The following is a 13,722-nucleotide window of genomic DNA, read 5'->3' as shown; positions in this document are numbered from 1 at the left end:
CAGACGTTATACGTCTGCTCACTTGACTTTTCTGCTTCTTTATGGGGACTGAGAGTCTTTCATATTTATCGAGGACAAACCTCCAGAGCTGAAAGCTAAAGCTGGTGTGGAAGTGTTCGAACATTCCCCACAGAGCAGCTTGGTTTGGTCTCTGTGGATAGGTTCCTTCTTCATCACGATTCTCTCATCCCAACCAGTCGCAGCAGATGGCCCCGCCCCTCTCTGAACCTGGTTCTGCAGGAGGTTTCTTCCTGTTAAAAGGGAGTTTTTCCTTCCCACTGCCGCCAAAGTGCTTGCTCATAGGGGGTCATATGTTTGTTGGGTTTTTCTCTGTATGTATTATTGTAGGGTCTACCTTACAACATAAAGCCCCTTGAGGCGACTGTTGTTGTGATTTGGCGCTGTATAAATAAAATCAAATTGAATTGAGTGGGTGAGTTGGGGCGTGGCTACGTTGATTGACAGATGCCAGATGGATAGATACTGAGGAAAATTCTGTTACGGCAGCAGGATGATGAATAAAAATGGTGCCATCCACAGTAAACAGGCGCATAGTGAGGGCCTTTTACTGCCAGAGATGCAGAACATTTACACTTGTTAAAGATGCTCCACCCCTATATTTATTTGGAATTTCTATTTATAAAAGACTCAATTAGAGGAGATGAGGTTTCAGGTGAGTACATAATAACAAATTATCTCTTCCCCCGGCATTCACAAGCTTAAATCTCGACCTTCACAAGAGACAGAAGTTAAACTAAATCAAACCAACTCCTCCTAATACGCCTGCTCCAATGAGTGAAATCAAGCGCTCCCAATGACATTTAATATGTAAAATAACCAAGCCCTTTGTCTCAGTGTGGTCCAATATGGGGTCACCAGGAATGTAGGTCCTGTGTTTAATATTTGGTCCTCCAAAGGGGACTGGACCCAGCCCTGCAACAACCCAGGAGGCAGCTGAAACTGTTTAACTGGTTGTATCAGCTGACCTTTCAAAATAAGAGAGAGCAGATTGTCCATCATTAGATGCTTAAATGTAAAAATCAGTGCTTACATAAACATGAGTGCTCAGGTTTCATTATGGGAATTGGCATTGCACATACTGCCCTCCTCTCTGCAGTTTAGCTTCATCGGGAGCAGTGAAGGCTGATCACTGAGCGCTTCTCTGCAAACTCCACTTGGCTGCTTCACCGTGCTGGGAACATCAGAGACCTCAGGTAGTTAGTGTGAGCGTGTTTGAACCAGGAAACCATCAGACAGCAATGCTCGCTGTGTTTCTAGGAACTGGGTTTGTCTGCCAGAGCGCTTCGAGCGGCCCACAGCACCGGGAAGAGGAAGTGGGCTCGTGTTTATTTACTGCTGCAACGTTCCTGCAGGCAAATGTCTGCAGCAACATCATTTGTACATGCACACGTGTGTGCACGGTAGAAACGGGAACAGATTTCCTTTCCGCAAACTCAGTTTACCTCAGAGTGCAATTAGATAGAGAGATAACTTTTAATTTAGGGCGTGGAGAAACCTCAACGACAATGTGAAGGAAATCATAACGAGAGAAAAAGCTACAAGTTGAAGTTTTACTTCCTCTGAAGGAATCTTACAGATTGTTTGGTTTTGGTTTGGCAGATTAAGAAATGCACTCTCAGTTTTTGTAGTTCCGGAACAGGAACAGTTATCTGGATTCAGGCTTGAATGTCTTAAATGTGACTTTGAGAAGGATCCGCGGTTCCTGACCTGATCACAGATAGAGTTTTTTTTATCAGAGATAAAATGTTTCGTAGCTCATTCAAAGTTTAGCTGCTTTCACACTGTACGAAATCTCCACTGATGTGTGTGCTCAGACTGAACGAGCTTTCAGCCACGCCTCTAATGACTCGGCAGTATTCTCAGGTATCGATCAGCTCCAGCTGGCAGTGCGATGCCTTCACACGTGTCTATAGGTTTCTATAAGTTACTATGTTGCTGTTGAATTTGGTGCAGCAGCTCTTTGGAACAGAAGGATGCACACTCGTTAAAAGTGTGCAGGGTTTTTTTTTTTTAAATTTCACTGGAAATATGGTTATTGCAGGTTTCCTTGAAAAGCTGTGAAATAATTGGAAGGCTGTGTCCCCCCATACAGTTGGGACTGACTCACTTTTGCAGTCTGAATTGGACTTTAGAAGAAATGCAGGTTTTACTTCAGGGAAAACTTCAGTTATATTTCTCTAACCTCGTCTCTTCGGTATAAATATAGGTATAAATGAGGCATTAATGAACACCTGTGTGTTTCACAGCTGAAACGCATAAGCTTCAGATTTGTTTTTATTTTACAGAATCTGTTTAATGTAATCACCTGATAGAGATCAGCGTGCTTTCATGTTTCTGTCTGATGTCCGGACAGGGGATGAAAACACGTCTTTGCGAGATCCGTTAAAAAGTAGGTGAAGCGGCGTGAAACTGCGTCCGCTGACGTTTGGCTGGTATCGTGAGTCATCCGTACCAGGAGAAAGTTTTTTCTGAACCGCAGCAGAGAAGCGCCGAGGGCAGAAAAATCCAAAATGCCCTGAATCTGTCACCGTGAGTCATCTCTGGATCTCTGAATGACTTCTCTGAAACCACATCCATCCAGTCTGACCTCTCCCTCATTTGACAGACTCTAACAATCCACACCGAGCGTCCTTCAGCACAGTCACTGTTTAAGGTTCAGCAGAAGCGCATTTCCTCTCAGACTGAGTGTGTTGGCGATAAGCTGGTCTCCTGATTCGAAGACCAAAACATGGCAAAGATTATTTTCATGCATCAGCGACAGATGACAGATGAAGTTCCCTCTGTGATCCAGAACTTTGCAGGATTCAGAAAAACTCCTAAACTTGATCTGATTGGCATCATTTCTCCATTTCACAGCCAGGAGCCACATTCAGATGTGATTTATAAGAATATTAGAATATCAGAGCTGGAAGGCGAGTCTGGGATTGAATTGTAGGTTCATCAGCTGATCCCACGTGCTGATATGAGCCTGGAAAGTTTACCCATAATGCACTTTTTGAAGTTTTCTCCAGTGGATTATGGAGATCAGATCATCCAGGGTCCCATCAGTGGTGTCTGCTGCTCTGCCTCACAGACATTAATCTGCTGCAGTTCAGACTGTCGTAGATCCATCGCACTGATGCTCACAGCAGGTTATAGTGAGCCTGGTTTAGTCTTAACACTGTGAGTCTTGGAGTAAAGTTGCAGATATTTATGGTGGTTATCTGTGCGTGTGTTTCAGATCTGTAACTACCAGGGTCAGGCCCGGGTGGTGGTCCAGCTGGTGACGGCGCTGACCGCCGTCCCTCACCTGCACGCTCACAGTCTGGTGGGAAAACAGTGCGATAAAGGAATCTGCATCGCTGACCTGCAGTCCAAAGACTCCACCATCAGGTCTGCATCTCTCTCACACACACACGCAGTGAAGCCCGTAAAACGATCGTATGTGACGCTCAGTTTATTTCTCATAGTTTCCCGAACCTGGGGATCCTCCACGTGACGAAGAAGAACGTGGCAAAGACTCTGGAGGAGCGGATGATCGAGGCCTTTAAGCTGGGATACAACTGCGGGGTCTCCATCCACCCCGACATCGACAGTGTTCAGGGGGAGGTCAGAGTCCCCCGAGAAATCACAGGTGAGTGAGACACATAACAAAGTTTAAATTCGGGATGTTTTATCTGTTTCATTGTTGACTCTCGCCCTCCTCTCTCTGTCTTCAGAGCACCACCTCAGTGTGATCAGAACTGCTGCCTCTTCTCAGGCCAAAGAGATGGACCTCAGCGTGGTTCGGCTCATGTTCACGGCGTTCCTCCCCGACAGCGACGGCGGCTTCTCCAGGCGGCTCGAGCCCGTGGTGTCCGAGCCGATCTACGACAGCAGTGAGTCCAGGCATTTCTAATCTTCTCCCTCCAGCAGGAAGGTTTGCAGGTCTGTCCACGATGCGTTTAGGGCTCGGAGGAAAGTGTAACTTTGACTGTTTTTATCTCGTGAGATCTGCTTTGAAGGTACCGCCTGAGTCTTTGAACCACATGAAAGATGTTTCGTTTTCGCTTCAGTCCCATTTTGTGCTCGCTCGCGGTGTCGCTCTCAGTCTCATTTTTTCCACCTGCAGCTCGACCTAAAACCTGAGCAAACTTTACAGATGTGCGAGATAAGATTCTGGTTGCTGCACTTTGTCCCTGAGGTAGTGACAGTCTGTGTAATGCTACAACGGAGATTTATTGAAGAGCCCGCCACACAAACCAGAGAAACGGTTTGTGTGGCGGGACTTTTTGCACGTGTACTTAAAGATGAGGAGATGAAGATTATTAAGGTTTGCAGAGGCAGTTTGCTGCCATTTCCTGTACTTCCCTTTAGTATTGGATCTGTTTCACATTACTGAAATGTCCGACTGAATGACCGGTGATTATTGCGAATCTGACAGATCTGAAACAAGCTGGATGTAATGCAGTTGGTTCCCCACAAAATTCTTTCCTTTGACTTTAATAAAGGCCTGCAGCCTCACCAGGCATGCAATAAAAAAAGAGTGAGGTTTGGTCATAATGCTCCTCCAAGTTCTGCAAATCCTGCAGGTCAGCTGTTCCACATTTCGGCTGTACAAACATCAGACTTACCTGCTAAGTTATTGCTAATGCTAATGCTAATAAGGTTGTGTTGATTATTGAAATGATAAAGCTGCTCATAAATTAGTGCTCTTTGGGGCACAGGTGTAGACCACCTGGTTGAGTCCTTGCTCTCCTGTCCATAAAAGCCAAAACTAAAAAAAAATGAATCCATTATTTGGAGCTTGTCCTCAAAACTTTCCCCTTTCCTTTCATCAGCTCTAATCTTGTCATTGTAACCTGACCGTGTGTAATAATAATAATAATGGATTGGATTTATATAGCGCTTTTCAAGGCACCCAAAGCGCTTTACAATGCCACTATTCATTCACTCTCACTCACATTCACACACTGGTGGAGGCAAGCTACGGTTGTAGCCACAGCTGCCCTGGGGCAGACTGACAGAAGCAAGGCTGCCATATCGCGCCATCGGCCCCTCTGGCCAACACCAGTAGGCGGTAGGGTAAAGTGTCTTGCCCAAGGACACAACGACCAGGACAGAGAGCCCGAGGATCGAACCTTCCGGTTACAGATACGCTTCCCAACCCCCTGAGCCACAGTCGCCCCAGTGAACAACCCTTCAACCGGTCGTAGCACACACCTGCAGGTGTCACCGACAGATTGAATTAAAGCCCACAGAGAAACGTGTTAGATGTGCACACCGAGCTGCACACGGACTCCACGCCCACTTCAGTTTGCTCCGATCAGTTTTAAGAAAAATGAAAACGGTTTTTAAAGTGAAGCTTTGAGTCTTGGTCTGCGCTGAGAGATGATCATGTGTGAAGTTTGGTGTTGGACCGTAGATTCGATGGATCATTGGTTCCTACATACTGAGCCTCAGCTCCAGGCCTCATGTTTCGGTCTGAAGTGTTGAAAGTTTATGAAGTTTGTCATTTATATGTGTTGGATTTGTGGTTTGAAAATGTTAAATGTAGAGAAACAGCTGAATAAAGCGACTGGTCGGAATCGGAGGATCGCTCTGGACTGAAGATCGGCGCTTGCGTCTCGTCAGGCCGCTCGGTTTCGTTTCCCTCTTCCTGCTGAAGCTGCTTCGCTCTCTGTGCTGCGCTTCCTCTCAGAGGACTGAACTCGACTCCGAGTTCATCGTTTCAGCCCCGCTCTGCACTTTCATTTTACCGGCAGGAAACATTTCACACACTTTTCTCTTCTTGCTTTCTCTCTTTCTCTTCTTTCACGCTTTTACTTTTGGTTTTTGGACTTATCATTTTTTTAATTGCTAGACTTTCCTTTACCAGTTGCAGTAGACCCGCAGCGTTCAGGGTTCAGGCCAGCTTCAGTGTAATAGTAGTGAGCAGGAGTGGATCACCTGTTTAATATGCTACAGCGTGCCAGCGTTTGCTGTGCATCTGCAAGCTGCTTTGAAACCCACCTCCACCTCAGCTCCTTTTCATCCAGTTTCCACTTCCTGCGTTCTGTATGAGTCCTGCTGTCCTGTCCTGTCCTCTCCTCTTGCAAACCTGTCCACAGTCATGGACGTACCTAAACTACCAGGCCCTGTCCTGACGGTGACTGCAAACTTCACAACTTCCTGTTGACTTTGTCTAAGGGAAGCGGCGCGTCTGTGATCTATTTTAGCATCTGTGGACACGTGCTCAGTGCCTCTATTTGATCTTACAGTGTGCTGTGGTTTGAAGACCTCAGCCTGTCCAGCACAGACAGGAACCCGTTCACAGCCCCCGTAACTTTGTTTTACAATTACACTTAAAACCCTTCATGGTGCCTTTTCTGGCCCTGATCTCGAACACAAACCTTTGAGTGATGTAAAAGTGTGGTTACTTTACCTTAGAGTGATGGTGCAAATAAAAAAACTCCCCTTTGAAGATGCGTAGCTCTTGAGGAAGCCTCGGGTAGGTAGATCTCTGACAGCAGCTGTTTCTCTTTTCGCCCTCAGAGGCTCCGAACGCCTCCAACCTGAAGATTGTGAGGATGGATCGGACCGCCGGCTGCGTGACCGGAGGAGAGGAGGTCTACCTGCTCTGCGACAAAGTCCAGAAAGGTGAGCTTTTCCTGTTTTCTGTTTTCTGTTTGACACATATAAGGTCGGGTGCGGGACGCTCATATTAAACATGGACGCAGAAGAAGCACAAAGGGGGAGGAGCTAAAACACGGCATGCAGAGCTGCTGCAGTAAACAGCTGGAAATGAGCAGGGCTGTTTGGAAGGCTGGTTCTGGTTTTTAAAGCATCTCGGAGCAAACATGCATGCAGGTTATTTTAAGGGCTGCTAAAAAGTCTCTCAAGTAGTGATTTTTTTTTCTTTTTCACTGAACTTTATTTGATGACGTTTCCGTGCAGTTGAGTGTAAGTGAGGTGAATCTGAGCAGTTTTTCCTGGTTGAAGCTGTGTCAGTGTTGTTGGAGGAAGTCCTGCTTCAGGGAATTCCCCTCCAACGTACAAATCCCACAGGAGGAAGAGTTGGATTCGGGCTGCCGCCCGCTCCGCTTCCAAGGTTTCTCTGAGAGAACCGATGTGCTCTGAGATCACGGTGGTCTGGCCTCCAGCAGCGGGGCAATGTTATTAATTATCAGTAGTCTGGTCCGGATCTCGTTATGTTGATGATTCTCCATGACGTACACTGCACAAAAGGTGAAAACCAGGATTACCCCTGAGAGCTGATTTTAAGCCACGTGAACAAAGGTCGATCTTTATGCAGTGCATCAGAGCTAGAGATGCTCCCAAGGCCTGAAAGCGAACTATGAAACCATGGTGACCTGATGTTTGTGTTTGCAGATGACATCCAGGTTCGGTTCTATGAGGAGGATGACTCGGGTCTCACCTGGGAGGCTCTGGGAGACTTCTCCCCCACAGACGTTCACAGACAGGTGAGCATTCGAGCATTCCTGCATTCGGAGCTGCTACTTTGAACTGCAGGTGTTGGGAGTGTCATTAACCGTGCCCGTTACTGCACCGACAGTTCGCCATTGTATTTAAGACGCCGAAGTATCGAGACCAGAACCTGCAGAAACCGACGTCTGTGTTCGTCCAGCTGAAGAGGAAGTCTGACAACGAGACCAGCGAGCCTAAACCCTTCACCTACCACCCCCAGATCTTAGGTAGGTCACATGACCCCGCTCTTCCTCTGGAGTTGGCCAGAAATGAGTCAACTCAGGTAATGCGTTACCTGCAGGTCCCTAATACTCCTCTCAGGCCTTTATCTCTTCTTCTTCCCCCACAGCCTGATTTTACTTTTACTTTCAACAAAAAGAAAATGAATAAAACTCCAAATTATTAAAAAAAACACTGGAACGATTACAAGCAAATCAGCTGGAAACATTAATAAATAGCAGTGGAAAATTTCAATATTTATATTAATGTTTTTACTATCTGTGTCCCAACACTGCCCCCTGCTGTTTGATCATCCATCACCTGATTGATTTATTAACGATTTTAAATGTGGGATGCCACAGAGGTTAGCATGGCGTGAAGACGTGTGTGTTTTTAGACAAAGAGGAGGTGCAGAGGAAGAGGCAGAAGACTTTACCCAACTTCCAGGACTTCAGTGGTCATGGAGGAGGAGGTCTATACAGAGGAGGAGGGGGAGGTCCGGCTGCTGGAGGAGGACCTGGATCCACAGGTAGAGTCTGTGTTCTGGTCTGCTCTGCGGTTTAACACATACCTGAGGGTGACGTTATGTGATGTCATCATTAATCTCTGTGTTTGGGTGGATTTCCCTCAGGATACCCAGGATACCAGGGCTTCACTACCTACAACTATGGAGGAGGAGGTGGAGGAGGAGGAGGTTTCTCCACAGGGTACTCAGCGGGTCTGGGAGGAGGTGGAGGAGGGATCAAACACGGTGAGGAGCTACGATGAAGTAGTAGAGCCACTCAAAGTAACTTAGGAACTGGGAGAGGTTGAAATAATCTATGATAATCTATAATACAAATAAAGTAACAGATTTAGGAGCGTGACCTTTTAACCTTTAACCTAGATAGGAGGAAGAAATAAATCATGACTCTGTAATCTCGGATAAAAGCCAAGAAAAGTTTTGGAAGTCATTAATATTATTAGTGATATTATGTGAAATTTAGGTGACATCTAAGACAATCTAGTTAAAAACAGATTATAAAATCTCCATTTATGAGAAAATTCCATCTCTGAGATTATAAATCTGTAAATTTATGTGGAAAAACTTGAAAATCATCTGAGAAAACACAACAAACGCTGTTTGTTTAAAGCCTCTCAGAGCGGCGCCGCAGACAACGACGGGGACGACAATGACCCGGATGACGACTCGCCATCAGGAGCCGTGCTGCGAGCTCCAGCCCGGCCCGAAGCCATGGAGGTCAGGGAGAGGAGCGAGGAGGGAGGGGTCAGTGTGGAGCCTGAAGCAGAGAGAGGTAAACGTTATTCTAAATTTGGCGGAAGAGTTTGTTTTTCCCGCCTCGGTGTTAGACCTCTGACGCTGCTGCTTTCTGGTGACACCGGGGGATTATTTCCTGCGTGGCGCTCCCGGGTCCACTCAAAGATGCTCAGATCACACTGACGGCATCAGAAAGCTCAGGATAAATTCAGTTTTTACGAAGCGTTTAGGCGTTCCACACATCCGATCAAGTCTTTCTTTCTCCTTCAGAGTTCGACGCCAAGGAGCAGCTGGATCAGGTGATCAACAGACTGCTGGAGGCCATCTTTCAGTACTCGGTTACGGCTGACTCGGCGTACCTGCTGGCTCCACAGCGCTCCCTGATGGCCGCGCAGGATGTAAACGGAGACACGTCAGTAAATGCATCGTGATGATCAGATGTGCGCACATTAAAAGTTTTTATTCGGCCGTGTAGTGACGCCTCCTTTTTCTCTTCTCAGCGGGCTCCATTTGGCTGTTCTCCACAACCAGCAGGAGGCGCTGAAGAGTCTGACGCAGGTGGTGTCTGCCCTGCCCGGAGAGGAGGTGCTCAACATGAGGAACCGCCTGTACCAGGTGTGGAGCTCGTCGTCTCCAGCCTTACAGAGCTGAAAGCTTCAGGTCACAGAGCTAAAGCACCTTCCCTCTGTTCCCCAGACTCCTTTGCACCTGGCCGTTATCACGCAGCAGAAGGAGGCAGTGGAAGCGCTGCTGCTGGCTGGCGCCGACCCAACGCTGACGGATCGTCACGGCAACACAGTGCTGCACCTGGCAGCTCAGCATGAGGGAGAAGGGATGATCCAGTTTTTACTGCAACACAGAGAGCTGAGAGAGCTGCTGGACCAAACCAACACAGCAGGTACACACACACACACACACACACACACACAGAAAAACACATTTTTCTTGTATTATAGGGGAAATGAGTCTTGGTGAGTTTTCAGGTTTAACAGACAGACAAAGACACGGGCACGTCAGAGAGCCTGATCAACTGTACACTTCCTGTTATCCTTGAAAACTTCCCAGAGTTACTGAATGGAAATATCCTGAATAGCTTCACAGTCGAGTCCATAAACGTCACCAAATGTGCGGCTCCAGCAGGGTTTTGTGGAGTTCGTGTTGTTTGATGAAGGTCGGTGTCATCGATCTGCGAGTTATCCCTAAATAACTTTGGTGTTTTAGCACGATAACTTGAATCTGTAAAATCAGAAAGTCGAGGTAACAGCGACTGTTTTTGTAAGATTCCTGTTTTTGTCAAAGAGACAGTGCGGGGGTGTGGTTTTATGTATTGCTGTGTCAGACGTTATCGTTACTGTCATCTCATTTGAAAACCTACCGGTAAACATGTTTGCAGGTCTGTGTGCGATCCACCTGGCGGTTCTGGTCAACCAGCTGTTTTCTCTCAGGGAACTGCTGGAGGGCGGGGCCAATGTAGAGGTCCAGGAACGCAGCTGTGGTCGAACGGCCCTCCATCTCGCCACCGAGACTGACAATGTATCGCTGGCGGGCTGCCTGCTGCTGGAGGTACGCCTGGGTTATTGGGCAGACTGGGAGCTAACAACCAATCAGAGCAGAGACCTTTGCTGAGGATTTGCTGTCTCAGCATCAGAGCTGCAGCAAATTATTATCTCGTTAATAAAGTGGTTACACATTCATATAGATGCTGATGTTCTCTCTCTCCTTGATTTGACTTTAACTGATGAAGGATCAGATGACGACCAGCGGTGGGCGTCTCAGTGCTGAGGAATCTTTGTGTGATGTAACTTCACCTTTGAGTCGCCTTTGCATGAAGTGCTGTTTGTGTGTTTCTGCCATCAGGGAAACGCCAGGGTGGACTGCTGCACTTTTAATGGCTCCACCCCCCTCCACATCGCTGCGGGTCGAGGCTCTGTCAAGCTCACGGCTCTCCTCATGGCTGCAGGTAGATTTTTTATTTAAGCTCAGAGTTCTTTTGTTCACCAGGAGCTCATTTACTAGCATCCGCCTGAGGCCCCATCATTTCTAACGGCTTCCTTTCTGAAGAGGAGGAAGCCTGTGAGACGTCCTGATCTCATGTTTAATAAGTTCGTGTTTGGGTCTTTTCAGGTGCAGACCCACAGAAGGAGAACTTTGAGCCACTGTTCTTCAGGGAGGAGGATGAGGAGGAGAGCTGTGAAAAGGAGAGCGAAGATGAGGAAGAAGATGAAGGGTACATCCCAGGGACAACTCCCTTCAACATGGCTGCAACCCCTCAGGTACACGTAGCTTCTGAGCCTCTGGTGAACCTCACAACACGAAGCAGATTAATGAACCCGCAGGTGTGTGTTTGCAGGTTTGGGATCTTCTGAACGGCAAAGAATACAAACCAAAAACACCTCAAACGGCCTTCGTCCCTCCTCAAGGTGAGCTCCTCCCCACACGTGGACACTTTATTACCCTGTGATTGACCACCGTGTTAGACGTGGTTCATTGTTTCATAACCACGAAATACAAAATCGTGACATCGGCGCATCGGTTTGCTGATGAAATGTTTGCGTGTGTAGGCGACCTGGCGAGCCTGGACACAGAGGTGAAGCAGGCGCTGTGTGGCACTCTGGAGAGTGAAGGATGCTGGGAGAATCTGGCTCACAGTCTGGGTCTCGGGATCCTCAACACGGCCTTCAGGCTGAGCCCCTCCCCCGCTAAAACCCTGCTGGACAGCTACGAGGTAACGCACACACACAACACACGATCTCACACACTCCGACACACACTCCAGCATCTGAGTGTTCTCAGAAACCTGGGAAACGCCCCCTCGAGGATTTTGTGGATAAACTGCTTCCCGTCTCGCCTGCAGGTTTCCGGTGGAACGATCAGGGAGCTGCTGGCTGCTCTGAGGTCAGTCGGCGAGTGCAGAGCGCTGAGCGTCCTGGAGGAGGCGCTGCACGAGAGCGAGGAAGCGCCGGCCACCAGCGCAATGAGTGGTGAGCATGCGCACGTAACGTGCACGCAACACCGACTGCCAAGTCACATGACCACGAGTCACTGAGCTGCGTTTGTGTTCGCAGGCGAGCTTCTGTGCGCTCGGGTTCAGGAACTGAAAGTGGACACTCGAATCGACAGCGGGGTCTGCGACAGTGGGGTGGAGCTTTCCACGGCGTAATGATCTGATCGGTCCACCTCCAGCTGAGTCCATCCATCCACCCGTCGTCCCTCGACTCGCTCTGGACCGAGTGCGACGCTCGTCCTCGTGATGGGTTCAGGGCTGAAAGTTTCTCTGAGCTTTTTAAACCAGTTTGTAAAAAAAAAAAGGGTCAAAAGAAAACTTGATTGTAGCGCGTGAAAACAGTCAAACTCAACTTTTACTTTTTTTTGTTTTGTTTTGTTTTTTTTGGCCACGACACTCCAGCAAAGACGGGGAGCAGCTTCTGTTCCCGCGGAGCCAATAAAGGAAAAACATACCAAAAATCCCCCCCCGCCTTGGTAAGCTGACGTCTCCTCCTGAGGCGCGCTCTGTTTTCTGTGGATTCGATGGTAAAGTTGTGGATTTGGGGGGTTTTCTGTTCACTTCAACCGCTGAACGCTTCGCACAGTTTGTTCTTTCTGCAGCCGCCTGCAGAGAAAAGGTGCTACGAAACTGAAACGATTGTAAAGGATCAGATGTTCTGTAATCTGTTACTCATCTGGTGTTAATCAGAGGGCAGAAACGCGCTGTGATGACACTTCAGATTAGAGAGAGGTTTACCACAATGGCGATGAAACTGACCTCTCATGGGTTGATAACTTTAGTCCACCTGCCACAGCCATTGTACGATGTGAGGATCTTAATCTTATTTTTTCTGTTGGTTTACAGCTACAGTTTACTCGCACAGGTGTTCCTAATAAAGTGGTCACTTTGGGCAGCATGAGCAGACTCTTCACGGACCCCCTCGACATCTGAAACTCCTCCGGGCGCTTTTTTTTAAAGTATTATTTACTCTCTAAAATTTCAATGACGATATGTTTTCCTCTCGTGACGTCATCATGAACTGAACCTGGTTTTTATTTTGTGTTTTTATTCTGTGGCACGAGTGCTGAGGGGAAACTCAGAGAAACGAAATGTAAGGCATTGTGGGAAAGGTAGTCCAGAGCTGTGGGTAGCTGCTGTTCCTGTTTCTGTAATCCAGCAGATGATATTTATGTTCCTGCCCTGCACTGTACAGTCAAACATGAGCTTTTAACCTTTTTTTAAATAAAATCTGATTGTTTTTTTTAAAATAAATATTCAAATTGTGATTTATTTCCACTCACCTGCTCAGCTGTGGAGTTATCCAGAGAAGCTGAGATGTTGTGTTGAAAAGAAAACATGGTAAGAGTTTCTGATAATGACGACTGTGTGTGTTGGAGACTGCTAAACACTCAGTATATCACAGGCTCAGTTTGAAATAAAGGATTATTTTGAACTATAATCATGCAAAGTTTAACATCAGCTAACCCAGCGTGACCAGACGATGGTTAGGTCCAGTACCTCCAGTTATACTGAATATATTCCAGATTCATCCTGCAGCAGGACGACGAATCATTCATCCGGAAAGATAAAGGACCAGAACAAAAACAACTTGTATTGAACTTATGGAGGTGTTTATAAAACTGGTAAAACCTCCTAAAATCACTGAAGATATCAGTGAAACGAGAAGAAATAACCACAAAGGCTTTACGTCCCAAACATCTTTGATCTGTGATGAAGAGATACAAAAAGGAGTTAAAACACTTTGTACCACAAGACGGCGCAGTGAGTCCAGGGCGATGCGGTAGACCTGGGG

At 47.2% G+C, this 13,722-nt stretch overlaps 1 protein-coding gene across 2 annotated transcripts in view; it reads left to right on the top strand.

Annotated features, from left to right (window-relative positions):
• nfkb1 (nuclear factor of kappa light polypeptide gene enhancer in B-cells 1) overlaps window positions 1–13,157 on the top strand; it is a 28,363-nt gene extending 15,206 nt beyond the window's left edge. For both annotated transcript variants that reach the window (XM_006797616.3, XM_035910667.2), the window contains exons 6-24: window positions 3,242–3,393; window positions 3,471–3,634; window positions 3,720–3,878; window positions 6,514–6,618; window positions 7,351–7,442; window positions 7,535–7,673; window positions 8,063–8,194; window positions 8,297–8,416; window positions 8,799–8,960; window positions 9,194–9,335; window positions 9,424–9,538; window positions 9,620–9,821; window positions 10,317–10,486; window positions 10,781–10,883; window positions 11,048–11,196; window positions 11,274–11,343; window positions 11,485–11,648; window positions 11,778–11,904; window positions 11,989–13,157. In XM_006797616.3, the coding sequence (XP_006797679.3) occupies window positions 3,242–3,393; window positions 3,471–3,634; window positions 3,720–3,878; window positions 6,514–6,618; window positions 7,351–7,442; window positions 7,535–7,673; window positions 8,063–8,194; window positions 8,297–8,416; window positions 8,799–8,960; window positions 9,194–9,335; window positions 9,424–9,538; window positions 9,620–9,821; window positions 10,317–10,486; window positions 10,781–10,883; window positions 11,048–11,196; window positions 11,274–11,343; window positions 11,485–11,648; window positions 11,778–11,904; window positions 11,989–12,083 (2,562 nt within the window). In that variant the 3' untranslated portion in view covers window positions 12,084–13,157. The remainder of the gene's footprint in view (window positions 1–3,241; window positions 3,394–3,470; window positions 3,635–3,719; window positions 3,879–6,513; window positions 6,619–7,350; window positions 7,443–7,534; window positions 7,674–8,062; window positions 8,195–8,296; window positions 8,417–8,798; window positions 8,961–9,193; window positions 9,336–9,423; window positions 9,539–9,619; window positions 9,822–10,316; window positions 10,487–10,780; window positions 10,884–11,047; window positions 11,197–11,273; window positions 11,344–11,484; window positions 11,649–11,777; window positions 11,905–11,988) is intronic.
• The last annotated feature ends 565 nt before the right edge of the window (window positions 13,158–13,722 follow it).

Source organism: Neolamprologus brichardi, chromosome 2 (genome assembly GCF_056152115.1).
Source record: "Neolamprologus brichardi isolate AB-2024 chromosome 2, ASM5615211v1, whole genome shotgun sequence".
Taxonomy (NCBI): domain Eukaryota; kingdom Metazoa; phylum Chordata; class Actinopteri; order Cichliformes; family Cichlidae; genus Neolamprologus; species Neolamprologus brichardi.
The sequence above is the reverse complement of the archived record's forward strand: the minus strand, read 5'-3'. Positions and strand labels throughout refer to the sequence as shown.